This window comes from Halichoerus grypus, chromosome 8, assembly GCF_964656455.1.
Source record: "Halichoerus grypus chromosome 8, mHalGry1.hap1.1, whole genome shotgun sequence".
Taxonomy (NCBI): domain Eukaryota; kingdom Metazoa; phylum Chordata; class Mammalia; order Carnivora; family Phocidae; genus Halichoerus; species Halichoerus grypus.
The window spans coordinates 54,892,385-54,916,033 of NC_135719.1; the positions used below are offsets into that span (position 1 = coordinate 54,892,385).

The window sequence follows — 23,649 nt, forward strand, 5'->3', positions numbered from 1 at the left end:
TGTCAGTTTAGGTTTTGAAAGGTCCCTGCCATGTGCTGTATTTTGATATTTTCTTCTTCCTCCTCAGTTTTGTTTTTTGTTTTTTTTGGAAGATTTTATTTCGAGGTAATCTCTGCATGCAAATAGGGCTCGAATCCACAACTCTGAGATCGAGTCGTATGCTCTACGACTGAGCCCGCCTAGGCACCCCTCTCTTCAGTTTTTTATAATTACATCAGAAATGTGAATGTGAATGGTGGCTTGCCTTGTTTATGATGAGGGTAATAGAATTATTGTAGAAAATCATAAAGTAATTGAAACCAGAATTATCTTTTTGGCACTGCCTTCTGTTTGCTGTGTGACTCTGGGCTTGTTCTGTATCTCTCACACCTCAGTTTTCTTTAAAATGGGCTAATAGTTCTTACTTTATATATGTCTTTTGGTTGGGTTAAATGAAAAAAAAAATGTAGAACACTACAGAGCCTGGCAGATTGCAAGTGCTCAATAAATTTTACTTCTTATTAGATCCAATTTTAAACATTATTTAATTAATACTTAAGAAGTTTATCTAATCAAGATATTTTTTGTATGTAGTGAGCTATCAGTGTATACTTAAAACAGTTAGAATACATTATGAAAATAAAATAGGCATATGTAGTTTTGGATGTTTAACGCTTAAAGATATGACATGTGAAGCTTTTTTTTTTAAACAAATGTCTTTTCGCTAGATTTTTTTTTTTTTAAAGATTTTATTTATTTATTTGACAGAGAGAGACACAGCGAGAGAGGGAACACAAGCAGGGGGAGTGGGAGAGGGAGACGCAGGCTTCCCGCTGAGCAGGGATCCCGATGCGGGGCTCGATCCCAGGACCCTGGGATCATGACCTGAGCCAAAGGGAGACGCTTAACGACTGAGCCACCCAGGCGCCCCTTTTAGCCAGATTTTCATGTGAATTTTAAAATACGAGATTTCTAAAATAGGAATGGGAAGAAACAACCTTAGCATCATATTATGAATATATTATATGATAAAAATAAAGATACTCTTGTAAAAATCAGGAGCAAAGTAAAAATGCTCTACTGTTATTTGGCATGGTTTGTTAGTCCTGGGTAGTGTAGTAAGTTTTAAAAAAAAGATAGAATTACAAATAGATGAATAAAAGATTTAAATAAGAAAATCAGAATCAAAGTACCAGCTAAACAGAGACAGAGAAAATAATATTCTTAGAATTTTGCATGCAAAATCAAGGGGCTCATGAATCCTCTGCAGAGGCACCTGGATCTCATGTTAGAACTCATGTTGTAGAGGAAAAAAAGATGGTTTATAACTAGTCAGTAAGTGCTAAAGTGACTTTCTACAGATTTGATGCCTGTTTTGTAATGTTTTGCCTATTCAACTCTGCTGTTGTAGTAGGAAAGCAGTGACAGAAAATACATAAATGAATGAGCATATAATTGTGTTGCAAAAACAGGTAGCCGGCTGTAATTGGCTTTTGGGTTAATTTGCCTACCTCTGTTTTACATTAATTGGGGACTTTTTCTAATCAGTACTTTACCTGTGATAGCAGGTAAGGTGTTTCTTGCCTAAGTGGTAGCACCAGTGGTAACTAGCCCTATTAATACACTATTAAATGCTTAGATTGAAGCCAGCATGTAGAAAAAGAAAGATACAGCTGCTGGTAGAGGTCAGGGAATTTCTGTATACAGAAAAGTTGCAGGGCTTCTGAAAGTTGGATGTACTTCTGAAAGTACAGATCACTGGGAATCATGTAGGTCTGGGTAGACCCTGAGTTGCTTGGGGGATTGCAAAGGGGAGTGCAAGATTTTGCATTGCTAACAATTCCCCAGGAGATACCCATACAGCCAGTCCCCAAAACACACTTTGAATAGCAACGTTCTGGGTGTCAAGACTGAAACATCCACAAACACAAATTTCCAGTCTCTGTGGTAATAGTTAATGAATGAACTTGTTATTTGAACACATGGTGAGTAGTAGGCTCCCAGATTTTCTTTTAGCTTTTTAGCTTAAATGTTGAGTTGGAACTTCAGTACTGCTAAGAAGTTCTTGGAAATGGTGTAGTTTCTACTTTCTTAACTGATATTTTCTCTTGATGTTTGATTTCCCCCAATGTTCTTTTGGTACCTATGATCACTAGTTGTCATTTAATCTTTTTGTTTCCTCCATTTCTTACTACTTATGTCTTATTAACAAAAATATAGTTATTTTTGAATAATGAGTCATTACAGGTTGCTTAGTAGTTTCTTGGAGGTGAGTAGAATGTTGATTTCATTAATTTTCCTTAAAGAGGACAAGTTGTAATATTTGAGTTGTCTTTGTTTTTGATTCTGGATTTTTGTTTTTGAAAATTTTATAACTTAGGGAAAGGTAAAAGAAAGGCCAGATAGCCATATACCTACCTACCAGTTTGAGTCAACATTTTTCTTTAAAAATTTTTGATTAGCTTTATTGAGGTATAATTTCTATGCAGTAAACTTCAGCAATTAATATTGTGAAATGTATATAGCCATATAACTACTATCATAACATAGAACATTTACATCAACCTATAAAGTTCCCTTGTGCTCCTTGCAGTCAATTGAAAATACTTTGTGATATCCCTTTTGATTTCTGCTTTGACCCGTGGGCTAATTAGAAGTGTGTTAAGTTCCTAATATTTGGGGATTTTACCACACATCTGTTACTGATTTAATTGCATTATAGTCAGAAAATATACTGTATGATTTCAGCCTTTTAAAATTTATAGAAACATGCTTTATGGCCTAGAATTAAGTCTGTCTTGGTGACTATTCCATGTGTCCTTGAAAAGAATATTCTGTTGTTGGGTGGAATGTTTTGTGAATGTTAATTGGATCAAGTTGTTTGATAGTTCAAGTTTTCTGTATTTTTATTTTTTGCCTACTTGTTCAGTGAGGACTGTTATGATTTCCAACTATAATTATAACTTCTTTCAGTTCTGTCAATTTTTTCTTCATGTGCTTTGAAGATCTGTTATGTGGTGCACATTTAGGATAGTTATGTCCTTTTGATGAATTGGGAAATGTCCTTTTTTACCCCTCATAATTTTTTTTGTTTTGAAGTTTACTTTGATAATACCTTAGCGACTCCAGCTTTCTTTGGATTGTTGGTATGGAATAACTTTTCCCATCCTTTTTACTTTAACTCATCTTTATTTTTGTGTTTAAAATGTGTTTTGTACAGCCTGTATTTACCTGTTCTTTTTTTATTTAAAATAAGAAAATGACTGTCTCCCATTTGTTATGTTTAGGTCATTTACTTTTTTTTTTTAAACACTTTATTTATTTATTTATTTGAAAGAGAGAGAGAGTGAGTGAGAGAGCATGAGTAGGGGGAGGAGCAGAGGGAGAGGGAGAAGCAGACTCCTGCTGAGCAGGGAGCCTGATGGGGCTCTGTCCCAGGATTGTAGGACCATGACCTGAGCTGAAGGCAGATGCTTAACCGACTGAGCCACCCAGGCACCCCTAGGTCATTTACTCTTAATGTATTTATTGATATGGTTGAGCTTAAAACAACCATCATACTGTTTGTTTTCTGTTATTCCCCCCTCCACCTTTTCCTGCATTCTTTGGGATTAATTTATTTAAAACAGATTTTATTTATCTCTGCTGTTGGCTTATGTGTTATTTTTGTTTGCTCTATTTTTTAGAGGTGTTCCTAGGTTGTACAATATATATCAATAACTTATCATGTATACCTTCAAATAATACACAGTTCCATTTCTGTTCTCCACAGTGCTGTTGTCCTACATTTTAATTCTATATGTCATAAATGTCACAGTACATTGTGTTTTTTAAAACAGTCATTTAACTTTTAAAAGGATTAAAAAAAATTCTTTTTTCTCAGATATTCATTATTTCTGGCACTATTCTTTGTGTCAATACAGATTTCCATCTGGTATCATTCCTTCTGCCTGAAAGCTTCCTTTAACATTTCTTGTAATGTAGGTCTACTAGTGATGATTTTCTCAGTTTTGATGTCTGAAAAAGGGATCGTTTCACCTTTTCCCCACTTCACCTCATTTGTGAAAGATACTTTCACTGGGTATAGAATCTTAGGTTGAGAATTTTTTTTCTTAAAGTACTTTAAACATGCTGCTGCTTTATCTTCTGACTTATGTACAATTACACTGTCATTTATAACTTTGTTTGTCTGTATGTAATGTGTCTTTTCTCTAGCTCTTTGGGGTTTTTTTTGCCCCTAGTTTTCAGCCATTAGTCTATGATTTGCCTCTGCAGTTTCTTTTATATTTTATTCTGCTTAAGATTTGTTGAGTTTCTTGGTTCTGTATATTTATAGTTAAATCTTTTACTTTTTCCTCCTCCTCATGTTTGTTTTTTATGCTCCTTAACATATGGAACATATTTACAATAGCTGTTTTAACCTCTTTGTATGCTAATTCCATCATTTCTGTAGTTTCTGTTTCTAATGTCTGATTTTTTCCCCAGTTATGCAGAAAAATCAATTTGTATTTTCCTGATTTTTTAACATGCATGGTAATTTTTGATTGGATGTAGATCATTCTGATTATTACTTTTTTGCATGTTTGATTTTGTCTCTCCTTTAGATACCGTCTGACTTTTTTGGTGTATAGTTAAACTACTTGGAATCACTTTAATCCTTTGGAATGTTACCTTTAAGCTTTGTTAGCGTGTTTGGCTAATTTCACCCCATGAATAAGGTGATGTTTTTCTGAGGGCTCTACCCAATGCTCCATATATTACAGGTCTTTCTTCCCTGGATGGTGGGAATATGAACACTTCTCAGTCCTTTATTGGCATTCATTCATCCATTCATTTATTTTTATTATTAACCTATGATGTATTATTTGTTTTAGGGGTACAGGTCTGTGATTCATCAGTCTTACACAGCACACAGCGCTCATCACAACATATACCCTCCACAATGTCCAGCGCCCAGCCACCCCTCCCCCCACCCGTCTCCCCTCCAGCAACCCTCAGTTTGTTTCCTGAGATTAAGAGACTCTTATGATTTGTCTCCCTCCATGGTTTTGTCTTGTTTCATTTTTTCCTCTCTTCCTCTATGATCCTCTGCCTTGTTTCTTAAATTCTACATATGAGTGAGATCATATGATAATTGTTTTTCTCTGATTGACTTACTTCACTTAGCATAATACCCTCTAGTTCCATCCACGTCATTGCAAATGACAAGATTTCCTTTTTTGATGGTGGCATAATATTCCATTGTATATATGTACCACATCTTCTTTATCCATTCATCTGTCAATGGACATCTGGGCTCTTTCCATAGTTTGGCTATTTTGGACTTTGCTGCTATAAACATTGGGGTGCACGTGCCCCTTCAGATCACTACATTTGTATCTTTGGGGTAAATACCCAGTAATGCACTTGCTGGATCGTAGGGTAGCTCTATTTTCAATTTTTTGAGGAACCTCATACTGTTTTCCAGAATGGCTGCACCAGCTTCCATTCCCACCAACAGTGTAGGAGGGTTCCCCTTTCTCCGCATCCTCACCAACATCTGTCATTTCCTGATGTGATTTTAGCCATTCTGACTTGTGTGAAGTGGTATCTCATTGTGGTTTTGATTTGTATTTCCCTGATGACGAGTGATGTTGAGCAATTTTTCATATTTGTGTTGGCTATTCATATGTCGTCTTTGGAGAAATGTCTGTTCTTGTCTTCTGCCCATTTTTTGATTGGATTATTTGTTGTTTGGGTGTTGAGTTTGATAAGTTTTTTTTATAGATTTTGGATACTAGCCCTTTATCTGATATGTCATTTGCAAATATCTTCTCCCATTCTGTCGGTTGTCTTTTGGTTTTGTTGACTGTTTTCTTTGCTGTGCAAAAACCTTTTTATCCTGATGAAGTCCCAGTAGTTCATTTTTTGCCTTTGTTTCCCTTGCCTTTGGAGATGTGTCTAGCACGAAGTTGCTGCAGCCAAGGTCACAGAGATTGCTGCCTTTGTTCTCCTCAAGGATTTTGATGGATTTCTGTCACACATTTAGGTCTTTCATTCATTTTGAGTCTATTTTTGTGTGTGGTGTAAGGAAATGGTCCAGTTTCATTCTTTGGCATGTGGCTGTCCAATTTTCCCAACACCATTTGTTGAAGAGACTGTCTTTTTTCCTTTGGATATTCTTTCCTGCTTTGTCGAAGATTAGTTGACCATAGAGTTGAGGGTCCATTTCTGAGTTCTCTATTAGTTCCATTGATCTGTGTGTCTGTTTTTTTGCCAGTACCATACTATCCTGATGATTACAGCTTTGTAATAGAGCTTGAAGTCCAGGATTGTGATGCCACCAGCTTTGGTTTTCTTTTCAACATTCCTTTGGCTATTTGGGGTCTTCCCTGGTTCCATACAAATTTTAGGATTATTTGTTCCATTTCTTTGAAAAAAGTTGATGGTATTTTGATAAGGATTGCATTGAATGTGTGGATTGCTCTAGGTAGCATTGACATCTTCACAATATTTGTTCTTCCAATCTGTGAGCATGGGATATTTTTCCATTTCTTTGTGTCTTCCTCAGTTTCATGAGTATTCTATAGTTTTCTGAGTCAGATCTTTTGCCTCTTTGGTTAGATTTATTCCTAGGTATCTTATGGGTTTGGGTGCAATTGTAAATGGGATTGACTCCTTAATTTTTTTTTCTTTTTTTAAAGATTTTACTTATTTACTTGACAGAGACAGAGATAGCGAGAGCAGGAACACAACCGGGGGAGTGGGAGAGGGAGAAGTAGGCTTCCCGCCGAGCAGGGAGCCTGATGTGGGACTCGATCCCAGGACCCTGGGATCATGACCTGAGCTGAAGGCAGATGCTTAGTAACTGAGCCACCCAGTTGCCCCACCTTCTTAATTTCTCTCTTTCTTCTGTCTCATTGTTGGTGTATAGAAATGCAGCTGGTTTCTGGACATTGATTTTATTTCCTGCCACTTTGCTGAATTCCTCTATGAGTTCTAGCAGTTTTGGGGTGGAGTCTTTGGGTTTTCCACATAAAGTATCATATCATCTGCAAAGAGTGAGAGTTTAACGACTTCTTTGCCAGTTCGGTTGCCTGTTACTTCTTTTGGTTGTCTGATTGCTGAGGCTAGGACTTCTAGTACTGTGTTGAACAGCAGTGGTGATAGTGGACATCTGTGCCATGTTCTTGACCTTAGGGAAAAAGCTCTCAGTTTTTCCCCATTGAGAATGATATTTGCTGTGGGTTTTTCATAGATGGCTTTTATGATATTGAAGTATGTACCCTCTATCCCTACACTGTGAAGAGTTTTAATCACGAAAGGATGCTGTACTTTGTCAAATGCTTTTTCTGCATCTATTGAGAGGATCATACAGTTCTTGTCCTTTCTCTCATTAATGTAGTGTATCACATTGATTGATTTGCAGATGTTGAACCAACCTTGAAGCCCAGGAATAAATCCCACTTGGTTGTGGTGAATAATCCTTTTAATGTACTGTTGGATCCTATTGGCTAGTATCTTGGTGAGAATTTTTGTATCCATGTTTATCAGGGATATTGGTTTGTAGTTCTCCTTTTTGGTGGGGTGTTTGTCTCGTTTTGGGATCAAGGTAATGCTGGCCTCATAGAGTTTGGAAGTTTTCCTTCCATTTCTATATTTTGGAACAGTTCCAGAATAATAGGTATTAATTCTTTAAATATTTGGTAGAATTCCCCTAGGAAGCCATCTGGCCCTGGGCTCTTGTTTGTTGGGAGATTTTTGATTACTGCTCCAATTTTCTTGCTGGTTATGGGTCTGTTCAGGTTTTCTATTCTTCCTGGTTCATTTTTGGTAGTTTATACGTCTCTAGTAATGCATCCATTTCTTCCACATTGTCTAATTTGTTGGCATATAGGTGCTCATAATATGTTCTTATAATTGTTTGTATTTCTTCGGTGTTGGTTGTGATCTCTCCTCTTTCATTCATGATTTTATTTATTTGGGTCCTTTCTCTTTTCTTTTAGATAAGTCTGGTCAGGGGTTTATTAATCTTATTAATTCTTTCAAAGAACCAGGTGCTAGTTTTGTTGATATGCTCTACTGTTCTTTTGGTTTCTGTTTCATTGATTTTTGCTCTAATCTTTACCATTTCTCTTCTCCTGCTGGGTTTAGGCTTTATTTACTGTTCTTTCTCTAGCTCTGTTAGGTGTAGGGTTAGGTTGTATATTTGAGACCTTTCTTGTTTCTTGAGAAATGCTTTTAATGCTATATATGTCCCTCTTAGGGCTGCCTTTGCTGCATCCCACAGATTTTGAACAGTTGTGTTTTCATTTGATTCCATGAATTTTTAAAATTCTTCTTTAATTTCCTGGTTGACCCATTCATTCTTTAGTAGGATGCTCTTTAGCCTCCATGTTTTCAATTTCTTTCCAACTTTCCTCTTGTGATTGAGTTCCAGTTTCAAAGCACTATGGTCCAAAGATATGCAGGGAATGATCCCAGTCTTTTGGTACCAGTTGAGACCTGATTTGTGATGCAGGATGTGATCTGTTCTGGAGAATGTTCCATGGGCACTAGAGAAGAATGTGTATTCTGTTGCTTTAGGATGGAATGTTCTGAATATATCTGTGACGTCCATCTGGTCCAGTGTGTCATTCAAAGCCCTTATTTCCTTGTTGATCTTTTGCTTAGATGATCTCTCCATTGCAGTGAGGTGGGTGTTAAAGTCCCCTACTATTACTGTATTATGTCGATGTGTTTCTTTGATTTTGTTATTAATTGGCTTATATAATTGGCTGCTCCCATGTTAGGGGCATAAATATTTACAATTTTTAGATCTTCTTGTTGGATAGACCCTTTAATTATGACGTAGTGTCCTTCCTCATCTCTTATTATAGTCTTTGGTTTAAAATCTAATTTGTCTGATAGAAGGCTTGCCACCCCAGCTTTCTTTTGATGTCCATTAGCATGATAAATGGCTTTCCACCCCCCGCTCCCACCCCGCTTTCAATCTGGAGGTGTCTTTGGATCTAAAATGAGTTTCTTGCAGACAGCATATCGATGGGTCTTGCTTTTTTATCCAGTATGATACCTTGTGACTTTTGATTGGGGCATTTAGCCCATTTACATTCAGGGTAACTATCGAAAGATATGAATTAGTGCCATTGTATTGCCTGAAAGGTGACTGTTACTGTATATTGTCTCTGTTCCTTTCTGGTCTATGTTACTTTTGGGCTCTCTTTGCTTAGAGGACCCCTTTCAATATTTCTTGTAGGATTGGTTTGGTGATTGCCTTTATTGGCTTTTGAAGATTGTTCTGCTGATGTTTTTTGTGTGTGGTTAATTTTTCTGGCCTGTGATAGTTTATTCTCTCACATGTTCAGATTAGTACTCAGCGAAACACTTAAGGGGACCCCTTTTTAGGTCTCATGGCTCCTTCTCTGTTTAGCTTTTCCTGGCACTTGACCCACAAATTCTGAATGCCCAGCCTCCCTGAACGCAGGTTTCTGGCTCCTCAATTCATTGAGATCCTCAGGTTGCTTGGGTTCTTCCACCCTGCATATTGGCCTGGAAACTGCTTGTAGTTAGTGAGTTCGGCCAATTGTAGATCTCACCTAATTTGCTTATATTCTTATGTTCAGTTTTCTAATTGTTTATGGTGGTGGTAGGTTAAATTCAGTCCCTTTTCTCCATTACAGCCAGAAGTGGAAACTGATTTAACAATTTGCGTTCTTTCTCTTTTTGTCCTGCTTGGAATCACTTCAATGAAAATTATGCATGTTCACTTTACCCCTAAATATTTAAAATATAGCTTCAAAAATTCAGAGTTTTCTTTTATATACCTATAATGCTGTTGTATTGAAGAATATTAACAAGGTTTCCTTAATATTATCTAAGATTGAGTCCACTTTGTACAGGATTGTCTCCAAATGTTTTTTGTTTCCTTCTTAATTGGATTCTTATCTATTTTGCCTTTTTGTTTTGTTTTGTTTCTTTGTTTTTGCTCTAGCATATTTGGACAGTGTTTATGGTTGTGTCGCTTTTCCCTGCCCTGTTCTTTTTGCTGTGATATAATGTGGGTAATTTCTTTTTCCCTTTTCTCTGAGCCAAAGTTTGAGGGGCTGACTATTTTGTGTTTTACCCACTTTTCTCCAGTCATGGAGTCATGATCATATTCAACCTTTTTGAGAATTCCAGGGCTTTCTTCTCTTTTGAGATTTAAAAAAAAGTGAATTGTATGACCTCTGAACATTAGGAGCAGCATCAGGAGTCCAGTGTGCTATGCTTTCCCACTTTCTCATTAGAATATTCTGTTTATTTCCTTGGCTGCCTGTTTGAGAGATTATACCATTAGGTTGTGCCCAGTGTTGTATTAGTGCACTGGCTCTCTTGAAAACAAGAAAAAAATCCTCTGATTTGTAGCCTTTTCTAATTTCAGTGGTATAAATACTCCCCCCCCCCCCCCCACCCCCCACCCTGGCTGATTTCAAGTTACCAACATAATGTCAATGAATGCTGATTTGGGAAGAGATCTGGTGCTCATGAGCCTGTATAAGCTTAATCCAGCACACTGGTTATATCCTTTTCTTACTTGTTTTCAGTTCTTGAGGAATTTTTTTAATATGTGAGAATGGGCTGCTTTTTAAAAGTTTTTTTTTTTTTCTTCATGGATCCCCCTTTGTTTTATTAAGTGTTAGGGTATATAAATTACATAATATAGTTTCAGTACATTATCTTAACTTCAGTGATTTTTTTTTTTAAGATTTTATTTATTTATTTGACAGAGAGAGAGAGCACAAACATGCAGAGCAGCAGGTAGAGGGAGAGGGAGAAGCAGGCTCTCCGCTGAGCAGGGAGCCCGATGTGGGGCTCGATCCCAGGACCCTGGGATCATGACCTGAGCCGAAGGCAGATGCTTAACCGACTGAGCCACCCAGGCGCCCCGATGATTTTTATATTACTGAGATCATCTCATAAATACTGATATTTAGGCATAGTGAACATAGAAACATAGGTCTTATGTAGAAGATGATAATGACGTGGACTTGATAACTATATGTTCCTGGGTAGCATTTTTAACTTTACCAGTTAAAATCTGTGAATCATGTTTTATCTCAATTATAAAGATTCAGAAAATCATTACTCAGATCCTTTATCAGTGAAAGTAAACATTATCTTCCCTTAGAAAATCCCTTTGTGTGTGGGATGGAGAAAAGATGACTGTTTAATAACTCTCCCAGTAGGATTCCATCCATGCAAATAATTGAGCTTTTATCACATGTCACCAGAACTACAGTAGTTATTGTTTTAAGTTATCAAAAGTCTGAACTGTGACTTAAAAAGTTGACTTTTTTGGTGCTGAGAAAGGAGTGGGAGCAGTAACTTTGCAAAGCCAAGTTTGTGCTGTGGCTACTCGGTCCATTTAAATACAGTTCATTAATCCAATGGAAATCCTACATTGAATTTCAAATTGAAAGAAACTACCCAAAAGTTCTCATACTACAGCTTCCTCATTCTTGATTTCTTAAAACCCAAGTATAAACTTAAAAATATTTTTAAAGAATATGGAAAATGTATGGTATAATACCTGATTCCATTATTTAGTTTTGATTTTTAAAAGTTTCATACTAGCAGGCTTTATCATCTCATATCCTGGCTTCACTGTATTGTCTTTGTTAGTTGCAGACATAATTTTGGATTCTAGTTTTGGACTCCATTCTCGTTATCTCTCTTGAGAACTGTGCATTTAAGAGGACAGTGAAGTGACTTGATAATAGTTTACATTAAATGATCCTTTAATGCCAGTCTTTGTGCTAAGCAGTTTACATCCATTTAAGGTAGTCCTTGTCTCTATTTTACAGGTAAGAACTCTGAGATTTTAAAAAAAGTTAAATAATTACCCAGCTCATCTAGTCATGGCTAGGAAGTATCAGAATGAAAACCCAGTTCTGTGTTTATTCCTCACTTTATGGCTTCAATTTGTGTATGTAGGTCTCAAAGGCAAGTGTAGGAGGAGGAAGTAGAGGAAAAGATGGAGGAGATGGATGATAATGATGAATAATTTACTGAGCCTCTACGCTATTGTAGGTACTTTGCTAATTACAACACATGGCTTAAATCATAATCCAAACAGCCTTAAGAGAAAGGTATTCTACTTCTCTCCAGTTTTAAGGATGGGGCGCTGAAGTTCAGTTTTCCATTTGATGAGGGAAACAGGCTAATAAATGAAGGTAATGGTATTTAAACCAGATAATTTTTTTATTCTAGTAAAAAAAATGCTTACCATAAAATTTGTTACCTTAACCATTTCTAAGTGTACAGCTCAGTAGTGTTAAATATATTTACCTTGTCACAGTCTTCAGAACTTAAACCCAGATGATTTGACATAAGAATGTGTGTCCTTAACTGTACGATGATTAGCCACTGACTTGTATGTATATAGAAAATTTAGTGATGGACACTTAGGCTTTATGGAATATGTTAGATAAACCATTATAGTTTTTTTTTTTTTTTTTAATTTTGGTGTTCTGTTTTATAAAAGAAGGCAGTTTTCTTTAGGAAGAAATTTTGATTTCTTAAGGAATCACTCTTTTTGACTTTTGCTCATGGTGAAGATGGAGAAACCAGGACCAAATTTATCCCTCTGCCTGAAAAAAACTAAGGAAACTTAAGGGAAAAAAAAACAAAAACAAAACAGAGAAACCACAGCTTTCAAAGACACTAGTCACCTGATGGTAAAGGACAATGATCCCTGAGAGGGGGGAAACAAATGAGGCCAGACCTATGATTGCTTCAGCTCTCTGTCTTGATAAAATTTCCATCTGCAGTGATATGGGAGGGAACCTAGATGCAGGCCAACTGACTCTCTGAGTTGAGGAGATGAAACTGAGAGTCAAGGGGGACCAAAGCAACTAGAGTTCACAGACAGAATATCAGAATGAAGAGTGCTGCATAGAGAGAGAATCCCTGAGATCTGCAAAGGGTTCCCCTAGTGTTTGGCGGAGTATTGATCAGTGAATACATGTGAAGAAACTACCTAAGGCCAGGGAAAGAAACAGTGCCCTGTGTTCACATAGAGCAGGAAATAGTGCCTGTTCTCACTGGCTAGACTGAAAAAACACATAATTTGTGAAGCAGTGGGGTAGACTACTCAGATAGGTCTTGCTTCAGTAGTGGGGAATAATTAACCCTACACTGAGCACTGTTCCAGACCCCCTAACAAATCATAAACGCAAGACCCAAAAGGATCAGACTGTTTCCACGTAACTGTACTTTCTCCTATAACAAAGCCTGAGAATATTTATAAAAATACAAAAAAGCTTAGCACCCAACAAAGTGAAATTTGCAATGTCCGGCATCCATTTGGTGAAAGATTATATTAGAAGGCATGCACTGAAGCAGGAAAACAGCAATCCATAATGAGAGGAATAAGCAATTAATTGGAATCAACCTGGAAATGACACAGGTATTAGAATTAACAGACAAGAACATTAAAAGAGTATTATAACTATTTGATATATTTAAAAAGTTAAGTATAGACATAGAAAATATAAAACACAAATCTAACTTCTAGAGATGAAAACTATACTGTTTTCAGTGGAAAATGCAGTGGATGGCATTAACAACAGCTTAGATATTGCAGAATATTAGTGAACTAGAAGATACAGCAGTAGAAACAATTTGAAATGAGAAGAAAGAATTTTTAATGAATATGAAAAACCATCAGTTAACTGTGGGAAAAGTTTGAGTGTTCTGATACACTTGTAATTCGAGTCCTGTGGAAGGATGGAGAGAGTTAAAAAAAAAAAAAAATTGAAGAAGTAATGGTTGAAAAACTGTCCACCCACAGATCCAAGAAGTTCACTGAAATAAAGCTCAAGAAATACGAAGAAACACATGGTAATCAAATTGCTCAGAGCCAGTGATAAAGAGGAAAATCTTAAAAGCAAACTAGGGAGGGAAAAGATACATTATATTCAGAGGAGCAAAGATAAGGATGACAGATTTCTTCTCAGAAGGAATACAAGTGAAAAGATGGTGGACCAACATTTTTAAAGTATTTAAAGAAAAAAAAATACAAACCTGAAAGCCTGGAATGCCCAGTGAAAATATCTTTCAAAAATGAAGACAAAATAAAGACCTTCAGACATATAAAAGCTGGAAGAGTTTTTCATCAGCAGAAGAAATGTTAGAGGAAATCATCCAGAAGGAAAATGATACCAGATAGAAATATGGATTCACATAAAGAAATAAAGAACCCTGGAAATATTAATTAGAGAAGATTTTTTTTCTTGTTATTTAAACCTCATTAAAAGATAATTGTTTCAACGAAAACAATAACAATATATTGTGAGCTTTATAAGATATATATATATATATATGTAAAATATACAATGGCAATAATCTCTAAAGGCCAGCAGGAGAGAAATGGAAGTATATTAATGTCAGGTTCTTATACCTGAAGTGGTATAATATCATTTAAAGGTAGGCTGGGATAAGTTAATGATATATACTATAAGCCTTAAAGCAACTATTGAAATAACCAAACAGGATTTTGCTGATAATCCAATGAAGAGATAATAATGGAATCATAAAAAATAATTAGTTCAGGGGTGCCTGGGTGGCTCAGTCAGTTAAGTGTCTGCCTTCGGCTCAGGTCATGATCTCAGGGTCCTGGGATGAGCCCCCTATCAGGCCCCCCCGCTCATTGGGGAGTCTGCTTCTCCCTCTGTCACTCCCCTCACTCGTGCTCTCTCTCTCTCTCACAAATAAATAATAAAATAAAAATCTGAAAAACACCACCACCACCACCACCACCACCACCACCAAATGGGTTAAAAAGTAAAAGGATGGGAAAAGATACACTATGTTAGCTCCCAAAAGAGAGGGTAATGGCCATATTAATATCAAAGTAGATTTTAGGACATAGAATATTACAAAGAATAAAGAAGATCATTTGATAATGATAAAGGATTATTTAAACCAAAAGGCATGATAATCATTAACATCTATGCATGTAATAACAGCTTCAAAAATCAATGAAGCAAACAACTGCAAGGAGAAATAGAAAAAAATTAGTCATAGAGCTTTCAATACCCCTGTTTTGATAATAGGTAGATAGAAAATCAATAAGGATATTGAAGACTTGAACAACCTGGGTAACCAACTTGACCTGGTTGACATTTATAGAATACTCAATAAGAGCAGAGATTGACATTTCTAGAACATTCACTGTTAACAGCAGAATACACATTCTTTTCAAGTGTCCATGAAATATTTGCAAAGAGAGATCATATTCTGGGTTATAAAATAAGTGTCTGATAGATTAGAAGTAACAGACTTCTAATAGGACATGGATCAAAAAGGAAATTAGAAAGTATGTTGAATAGAATGAAAATGGTAACACAATGTAACAGAATCTATGGGATGCTGCTAATGCTGTATTAAGGGGATATTTATAGCACTAAACATCTGGATTAGAGAAGAAGTGAAGTCTTAAATCATTGGCATTACTTTATGAAACAAACAAGAAAGAACAGTCTCAAAGTAAGCAGAAAAGAAATAATGAAGATGAAAGTGAAAATCAACAAATAGAAAACAAAATGAGGGAAAATGAAAGGAGATAAAAGGTTTTTTTTTTAAGAAGATCAATAAAATCAATAAATTTCTAGCCATCCTGATCAGGAATGAAAAAGACAAGCTGTAGATTACCAGTATCAGGAATGAGAGAGATAACATCACTGAAGATTCAAAAGATATAAAAAAATATAAGGGCATATTATGAATAAATTTATTTCTATAACTTTAACAATTTAGGCGAAATGGGCAAATTCTTACCGCTCACTTAAGAAGTAGATAACCTGAATAGCTCTTTTTCTATATATGAAATGGAAATTATAGTTAAATTCCTTTTCACAAAAAGAATTCTAGGCCAAGATGGCTTTACTGGTGAACTCTACCAAACATTTAAGGAGGAACTAATAACCAATTTTATATAAAAGTGTCCAGAAAATTTAAAAAGGGGTATACTTTTTCAATTTCTCTTTTACTCTAATATCAAACCTTGGCAAAGATAGTACAAAAAAAGAAAACTATAGACCAATGTCTCTCATGACTGTAAAAGATAATACACTGTGACCAGGTAGGGTTTATTCAGTAATGCAGAGTTGGTTTAATATTAGAAAATCAGTCAATTTAATTCATCATAAATAATAAACTAAAAAGAAAAAATCCATATAATCAACTTACTAGGTGCAGAAAGAGCAGGTGACAAAAGTCAGCATCTGTTCCTGGTAGTTTTTATCAACAGAGTATTAATAGAAAACTTAACCTGATAAAAGACATCAAAGACAAACCTATGGCTAACATTCAAACTTTTGTGTGTGGGTGAAATTCCCATTACAATAAGTTTTTAAAAAAAAGTATGTGAAAGTAAAATACTAACATTAGTGAGACAATTGTTTCATATGTATTTGTAGATATTCGAATAATCATGGAATCATATTAGAACTAGAACGGACCATCAAGATGATACTAATTCAAACTGTTTATTTTTTATAGGTCAGTATGGAAATCCTTTAAATAAATACATTAGACATTATGAAGGATTATCTTATGATGCGGATTCATTACACCAAAAACACCAGCGTGCCAAAAGAGCAATTTCACATGAGGACCAGTTTTTACGTCTAAATTTCCATGCCCATGGAAGGTGAGTAAATTTCTTGCTGAGTCTGAAGTTTTCCTATATTTAATCTAAGTTAAAAGAAGAAATTTTATACCATTAATTTTCCTTCTCTAAAGGAAAGGTCCCTATTTGGAAATTCAGCCTACGCTAGAATTTGGTATATATGCAAAAAAATGTTTTCTTTTAAAAAGGATTACCCTTTTTATATTAAGGAAACAGTCAAACTTAAATGTTTTTAAATTTATGAACCCAGTCCTCTGTTGTATTATTAGAGGATTTTAAAAAAAGATTTATTTATTTATTTATTTATTTATTTATTTATTTATTTATAAAGATTTTATTTATTTATTTGACAGAGAGAGACACAGCGAGAGAGGGAACATAAGCAGGGGGAGTGGGAGAGGGAGAAGCAGGCTTCTGCCGAGCAGGGAGCCCGATGCGGGGCTCGATCCCAGGACCCTGGGATCATGACCTGAGCCGAAGGCAGACGCTTAACGACTGAGCCACCCAGGCGCCCCTATTTATTTATTTTAGAGAGAGAGAGATTGAGAGAACACAAGCAGGAGGAGCAGAGGGAGAGGGAGATAGAATCTCAAGCCGACTCTGCGCTGAGCACAGAGTGGGACGTAGGGCTTGATCTCCTGACCCTGAGATCATGACCTGAGCTGAAACCAAGAGTTGGATGCTCAACGACGGCACCACCTAGGTGCCCCTAAAGAAGATTCTTTTTTATAATTTCCCACTACTTTTTATATGATTTATGGGTCGATATATCTGTCTTAGGGGGCCAACAGTGAAGGTAGCTGGTTTTATGTCATTAAGTCATTTTATTTCTCATTAACTTATTTATTTATTTAGAGAGCGCACAGGAGTTTGGTGGGGCAGAGGGAGAGGGAGAAACTGAATCTTAAGCAGGCTTCACACCCAGTGTGGAGCCCAACATGGGGCTTGATTTCAGGACCCTGAAATCATGACCTGAGTCGAAATCAAGAGTTGGATGCTTAAGTGACTGAGCCACCCAGGCGCCCCTAACTCCATTTTATCAATTCTCAAATGAGTTTGAAGACAGATTAGCTATTGTATGCTCATTTCTCAGAATTGTTAAGGGATAAAGAACAGGGACCCAAGGGAGAAAGGTAAAAATCACATTTATTTAGTGCCTGGGGTATCCCAGGTGCATAGATGCTTTATATGCATCTTCTTATTTTAATCTTCTCAAAACCCAAACAAGGTAAGTATCTTTTTATATCCAAGAAAACTAAGGCTCAGAGAAGTTAAATGATTTCTTTAAAGTTACACAGCATAGATTTGAGCCAGACCTGGCTCACTTAAACCCCATATTTTTTTTTCTTTCTGTGGGTTAGGGACACTTAGATACAAAATCTTGGGAGTATTCTTTGTTAGACTCTGCCTTGCTTGCTGTAATTAGTAAATCTATTCCTTTTGTGCTTTTCCTACTGCTGTAACCCTGATTTATTTAGCTCCTAATAGGTTTCCCAGCTTCCACTCCATTTATCATTAAAACTATCCTGTGGACTTCTACAAGATGACTCTTCCTTAAATGCTTCCTTTTTCATGTCAGCTTATTGCTCTAAAGTCTTCAATTAATGATTGTAAGCCAGATTTCTTAAGTTAGCTTTCAAGAACTTCTCTAAATTAATTCTAGTCTATTTTTCTAAGCTTTATTCTGTTTCCCAACATTAAGTGTCTTTTTCATCCAGAATGATCTAATTGCTGAATATGCCATGAACAGCTTGTTTTCTGTGTCATTTATCTTAAATCTTGATCATCTTTTAATGTACTGTTAAAGTTCTTCTTTAAAGATTTACTTACACCTTTCTTGGAGCCTTTAAATAGGTGAAATGTACCATTGGCATTTGATTCATTCTGTCTTCCTTTTCATGTCTGTATTTCATATTTATTTTTCTAGAACTGTATTTTTTGTTCCTCACAGGAAGGCATCCTGGCTACTATTTAGTAATGTTTATTATTTGTACTTATGCTTAAGTACAGATGTACAGATGCTTAAGAAAGGTATTAATGGATGAAAAATCAGATAATAAATGCTGTGAAGCTTACAGTGTTTTATGCATGGAAATAAATGGATTACTTAAATTAACTTATTTTCCATATTAAAAAGTAATGATCATTGTAGAAAAAAATACTTATAAGTTATAAAATCTCTTACTTTGATATAAAGGAGGTAAAAAGATTCATTTTAGGGTCTGTTTGATTTTCTAGATAAAAATTTTAGTGGCAGCAATTCATATAAATTTCTGTGAACCTTATCTTCAGATATTTTTAAATTACCCATTCTTTATTAGTACCATGAAATAATAAGCAATCATTAAGCCTTCCTAAGGTTTTAGTGACCACCTCAAAATAAGTTTAATACTATATTCCAAATATAGTGTAACTACCAGAAGGAAAAGTTGAGATTCTGGCTGCCTTTGGTTTGGATACCACATTTCTATTATATGATAGATTTTTATTTTTATCTGTCACGTGATTCATACCGCACTTGTGGCAAAACTAAATTCCTAGGCTCCCCTGTCTTCTTTTGGTGTATTTATGTGTGTGAGTGAGAGTGAGCATGTGAGAGTGAGCATATGTGAGTGTGCATGCTGTTATTAATCCAAAAACTTATTTATTGACTGCTAGTTAAAGGTTACTTAGTTTAGGCTGTGGGTGGTAGAAACAAATCAAACATAGATCTAATAGGGGCAGCAAGATGTGTGTTAGTCATTTTATAAGAGGAAAATGTGATATGGTGCTTTATAGGTAAAATACTATAGATATTCAGATGATGGAGAACTTATTCTTACTTATTTCTCTCAACAAAGGACCTGGAGCCAGGAAATTTCATGCGGTGTGTAAGTGGTCATCTTAGGTACTTTTAACAGAAATCTGTTTAATCAACTATATATACACACACTACATTCTCTAGAATAGATCCAAATTGAGGTATTGTACTTTATTGTCTCAGTGGTTATACTTGTATATTCATGCTGTCTCAGAATTTGTGCCCTGGGCACCTGGGTGGCTCAGTTGTTAAGCGTCTGCCTTCAGCTCACGTGGTCCTGGGATCGAGCCCCGCATCAGTCTCCCTGCTCCAAGGGGAGCCTGCTTCTCCCTCTTCCTGTGCTTACCACTCCCTCTGCTTGTGCTCTCTCTCTCTGTCAAATAAATTAATAAAGTCTTAAAAAAAAAAAAAAGCACTTGTGCCCCAATGTGTGCTGTCCTTGTGCATTGTGGCTAGACTTGTTATCTATTTTTCATCTTTTAAAAAATAATCAAGTAGAGTTTATTTCTCCTGATTATATGGTAAGGCTTAATCCCCTAGAATCAGATCTCACTATATTTTAATAAAGTACAGAACATAATAAATACTGTGCAGTTAACTTAGAAAAAGGGAAAATACTTGAAAAGGTATTTATTCTGTTTAGTTAGACGTTTATGACTTGCATTTCTGAATACTAGCACAGTCTCTGGGGGGGTGTGTGTGTGTATGTGTGTGTGTGTGTATTAAAGTCATTCTTTGTGCTCTTTGTTTTATGTTTAAGTATATGAGCAAATTTCTTTCCAACTGGCTTCCCAAGTTTCCTAAATAAGAAAGGGTATATCACATCCCAAGTTTACAGATACTAATGTTAAATGAAGAAATGTTGAGATTCTTTAAGCCCACAGTCCATTCTTAAGAATTCCATGAAAAACCATTGCTCTTGAAATAAAGTTTGAAGTTGTTTGAAAATAAAAGTCATGTGAGGCAGTGCTACAGGAAAGATTGTTAGGGAAAGATAAGTATTTTGTAACATACTTCAGTAATATTCATTAGGATATTAAAATATTTTGATAATAGATGCTAGGTTAAAAGATACTCTTAGTTTTGCTGAGAAATTAGAAATCAGTTTTCTTGATTTCAGAAATTGCTTCACTTGGATAAGTTCTGATAAATGGGATGCCTAAGTGAGCATTGCTTCTTTAAGCTCACTTAGCAATATGTATATATCAATTATAGCATTTAGTACATTTTATTAGAACTTTGTTTACATGCATATGTCTTTTGTTCCCTGCAAACTTGAAGGGCAAAGTCTAAGTTGTATTTACCTTTTTTATATAGATGGTCGTCATTTAAGTTATTTGAATGAGTGAATGAATGAATGAAGCATTATGAAGGGAACACAGCATTTATAAGCATAAAGTTCTGACAAGGGGAGGTATATAATTAATACTTTTGTTTAGGTCTGGCCCTTACCAGAGAGTTTAATCAGAAAAAGTAAAGTATCAGTTGCTTATTGCATATTTAATTTGATGGATAATAAAATACACTAAAATATTAAGAAATAGATTTTCAGCTTAAATATTGTGCAGTCTGGAATATCTCACCCTTTTTAGCGATTGTTCCTAATCAGTAAGTAGCAGGCAGATTTATTGTATTGTGGGGTGCAGGATTTTTAAAATACTTGTGGAAAATTTGTTCTTTATCAGTCCTCTTGTTCATGTGAAAGTGTGTGATGTGCCAGGAACTGTCCGTTGTTATTCCCTTCCCTTATTCTACTTTGATACTAGTAAAAGACATGTTTTATCCTACAGTCCCTGACTTTATGGTCTTGTGTTTTAGGCTTGTACATTACCAGTGCACTGCAGTTTCATTAGGAATTTTGCTAGTGTGACTTTCATAAAATGTAAATTTTATATTGTTCAAGTCTGGGTTTTATATAATACGCTGAAATATTATGATAGTCCTATATTGAAATAGATGAAAATTTAGAATAAATAAGTATTCTTGGACTTACCCAAGAGTATTAGTTAGTATAGCCTGAGAAGAATGGCAAGCTTGTTTAGTAGTGATTTTTAGTATAGCTCACAGTGAGATTCTGATGTTGTATATGTATTTTTAATTTATGCCTTTTGTTGCAACTATCATTGAAGAGAAGCATGAGGGATCATTCCACTATTCCTTTTTCCTAATAGAACTTCTGTAAATTTTCTGAAATACTTCTTCATAGTGGTATTTAAGAAAAATAAGTAGAAAGAATATCTGAGAACTCTGAAATAATATAGTTTATCTTTTTGGTAGGAAGTATGCATATACTGTTATATTAGATCCTGTTTTTTCTTGTTGTGTATATATGTATTTTTGAACCTTTTCCTTCTTACCTTGTTTTCCAAATTATGGACAGTCGTCTTTATTTTCTGGTCTTCTCACCACTTGTCTAACTTTACAGCCTTTTATAGATTTGATGGTTCACATCTACCAACTTTTCATTTGAGCGGAAAGCCACTTAATAAAGAAACTTGTGATTTTTATAGGAAGGATAATAAGTATATTGAACCAGTCATAAACTAGGTAGAGAAAGGGAGTACAGTGGTAATTCAGAGACGGAGTTCCCTACTAACTTCACATGTGTTATCTAGAGATTTCTTATGAGCCTCAGTTTCCTCAGTAAAACCTTGAATTTTGGACACGATAATTTTTAGGCCCCTTCCTGCTTTAAAATTCTATAAAATATATTAATAACACTCAAGTAACTAAATTTACAAAAGTCAAAACACTGTGTAGTCAGTAATAGACTATTTTTTCTGCCTCTGTGTTTAATTATTTGCGTACATAATAAATCAAAAATTGTTTCTAATACATGATTTGTATATAGTATAGAAAGATACCAGATTTTTTTTCTTAAGTTCCAGATAATGTTTTGGAGAACTTATACGTTTCTTTTTTCTTATTTGACAAGATAATTCTTCCTAATGCCTTTTAATAGTATGCTTACAAACTTTTCGAAACAAATGGTCAGACATTTGATTTGACATTTTCTTTTGGAGTTTAGAACTTAAGTTCTCCCTACTGCTCATATATGAGGGTATCAAGAAGGTGGCCCAAGGAATCTGTAAAAGACGTAAATATTCCCTTTGATGGATCCTGACTGGATTTGGGTTAGTCTGGAAGTATCTTGGTTTTATCTTTGTCATACCATGAGTGAGGTAGCAGAAAGCTAGGACACTTTTAACTCTGTGGAAAAACCAGCACACTTTGAGAAGCAGAGGTAAGAATCCAGGGAGCCCAAACAGATGCCAGCTCGTAAAGAACAACAAGAGAATAAATTTGAATTATATAAAAATATTGTTATGCATGAGGAAAAACAAAATTTTGAAAAATACTGACTTGGCGCTGAAATCTTTCCCAGCAAAATTTGAGCAGGTTGGAGCAAAAATTTATAAAGAAAAAGGGTATTTATTTAGTACCTACTTTATGTGAGATACAGTACTCTTTAGCATATATTATTAAGCTATATGTCACACTGCTTTTTGTGTCAGATGTGGATTTCCTAGGAGGTGATATTCTTTATTCTTGCCTGTTTTCTCTTTACACAGAAATTAAAAGCCTAACAATTTTTTTTAAAGCTAACAAATATGTTAAAAGTCTGAAGAGACACTGGCTATTTGAATTACTTCTTGAATCATAAGGAAAAACAAGAGCTGAGTTGGATTCATGTTAATTTTGTATTTAAGAAGCTAAGTTGAGAGCTGATGATTGCTCTGAGTTTAGCTTCTTAGATATGATTTCAATTGAAATACCATTTTTATTTTACATGTTTTTAAGCACTAAGCTAGGCTTTATGTGGAAGAGATGGAATGAGTGTTAAAAAAAAACAAAAAACCCCCCCCAAAACCTGAGCTTCCTCCTGCTCAGGGGAGGAAAAGGGAATGGAAGTGTAAGAGTATAAAAAGTACCTTTCTGGGGTGCCAGGCATGCAATTCTTAATCTCAGGGTTGTAACTTCAAGCCCCATATTGGGCATGGAGCCTACTTAAAATAAAATAAAAATAAAATAAAAATTCTGCCAAAAAAGTGTTTTTCTGACTGTTTTTAACTCTTTTGATACCTCATCACCTCTAAAGTTCATCAAAAACAGGCTTTTGAGGGGCACCTGGGTGGCTCAGTCGTTAAGTGTCTGCCTTCAGCTCAGGTCATGATCCCAGGTCCTGGGATCGAGCCCCGCATCGGCCTCCCTGCTCCGC

General features: G+C 35.4%; 1 protein-coding gene across 3 annotated transcripts in view; it reads left to right on the forward strand.

The window, feature by feature from the left end:
* ADAM10 (ADAM metallopeptidase domain 10) overlaps nt 1–23,649 on the forward strand; it is a 135,460-nt gene that overhangs the window by 20,292 nt on the left and 91,519 nt on the right. For all 3 annotated transcript variants that reach the window (XM_036107032.2, XM_078079275.1, XM_036107034.2), the window contains exon 2: nt 16,501–16,651. In XM_036107032.2, coding sequence (XP_035962925.1) covers nt 16,501–16,651 — 151 coding nt within the window. The remainder of the gene's footprint in view (nt 1–16,500; nt 16,652–23,649) is intronic.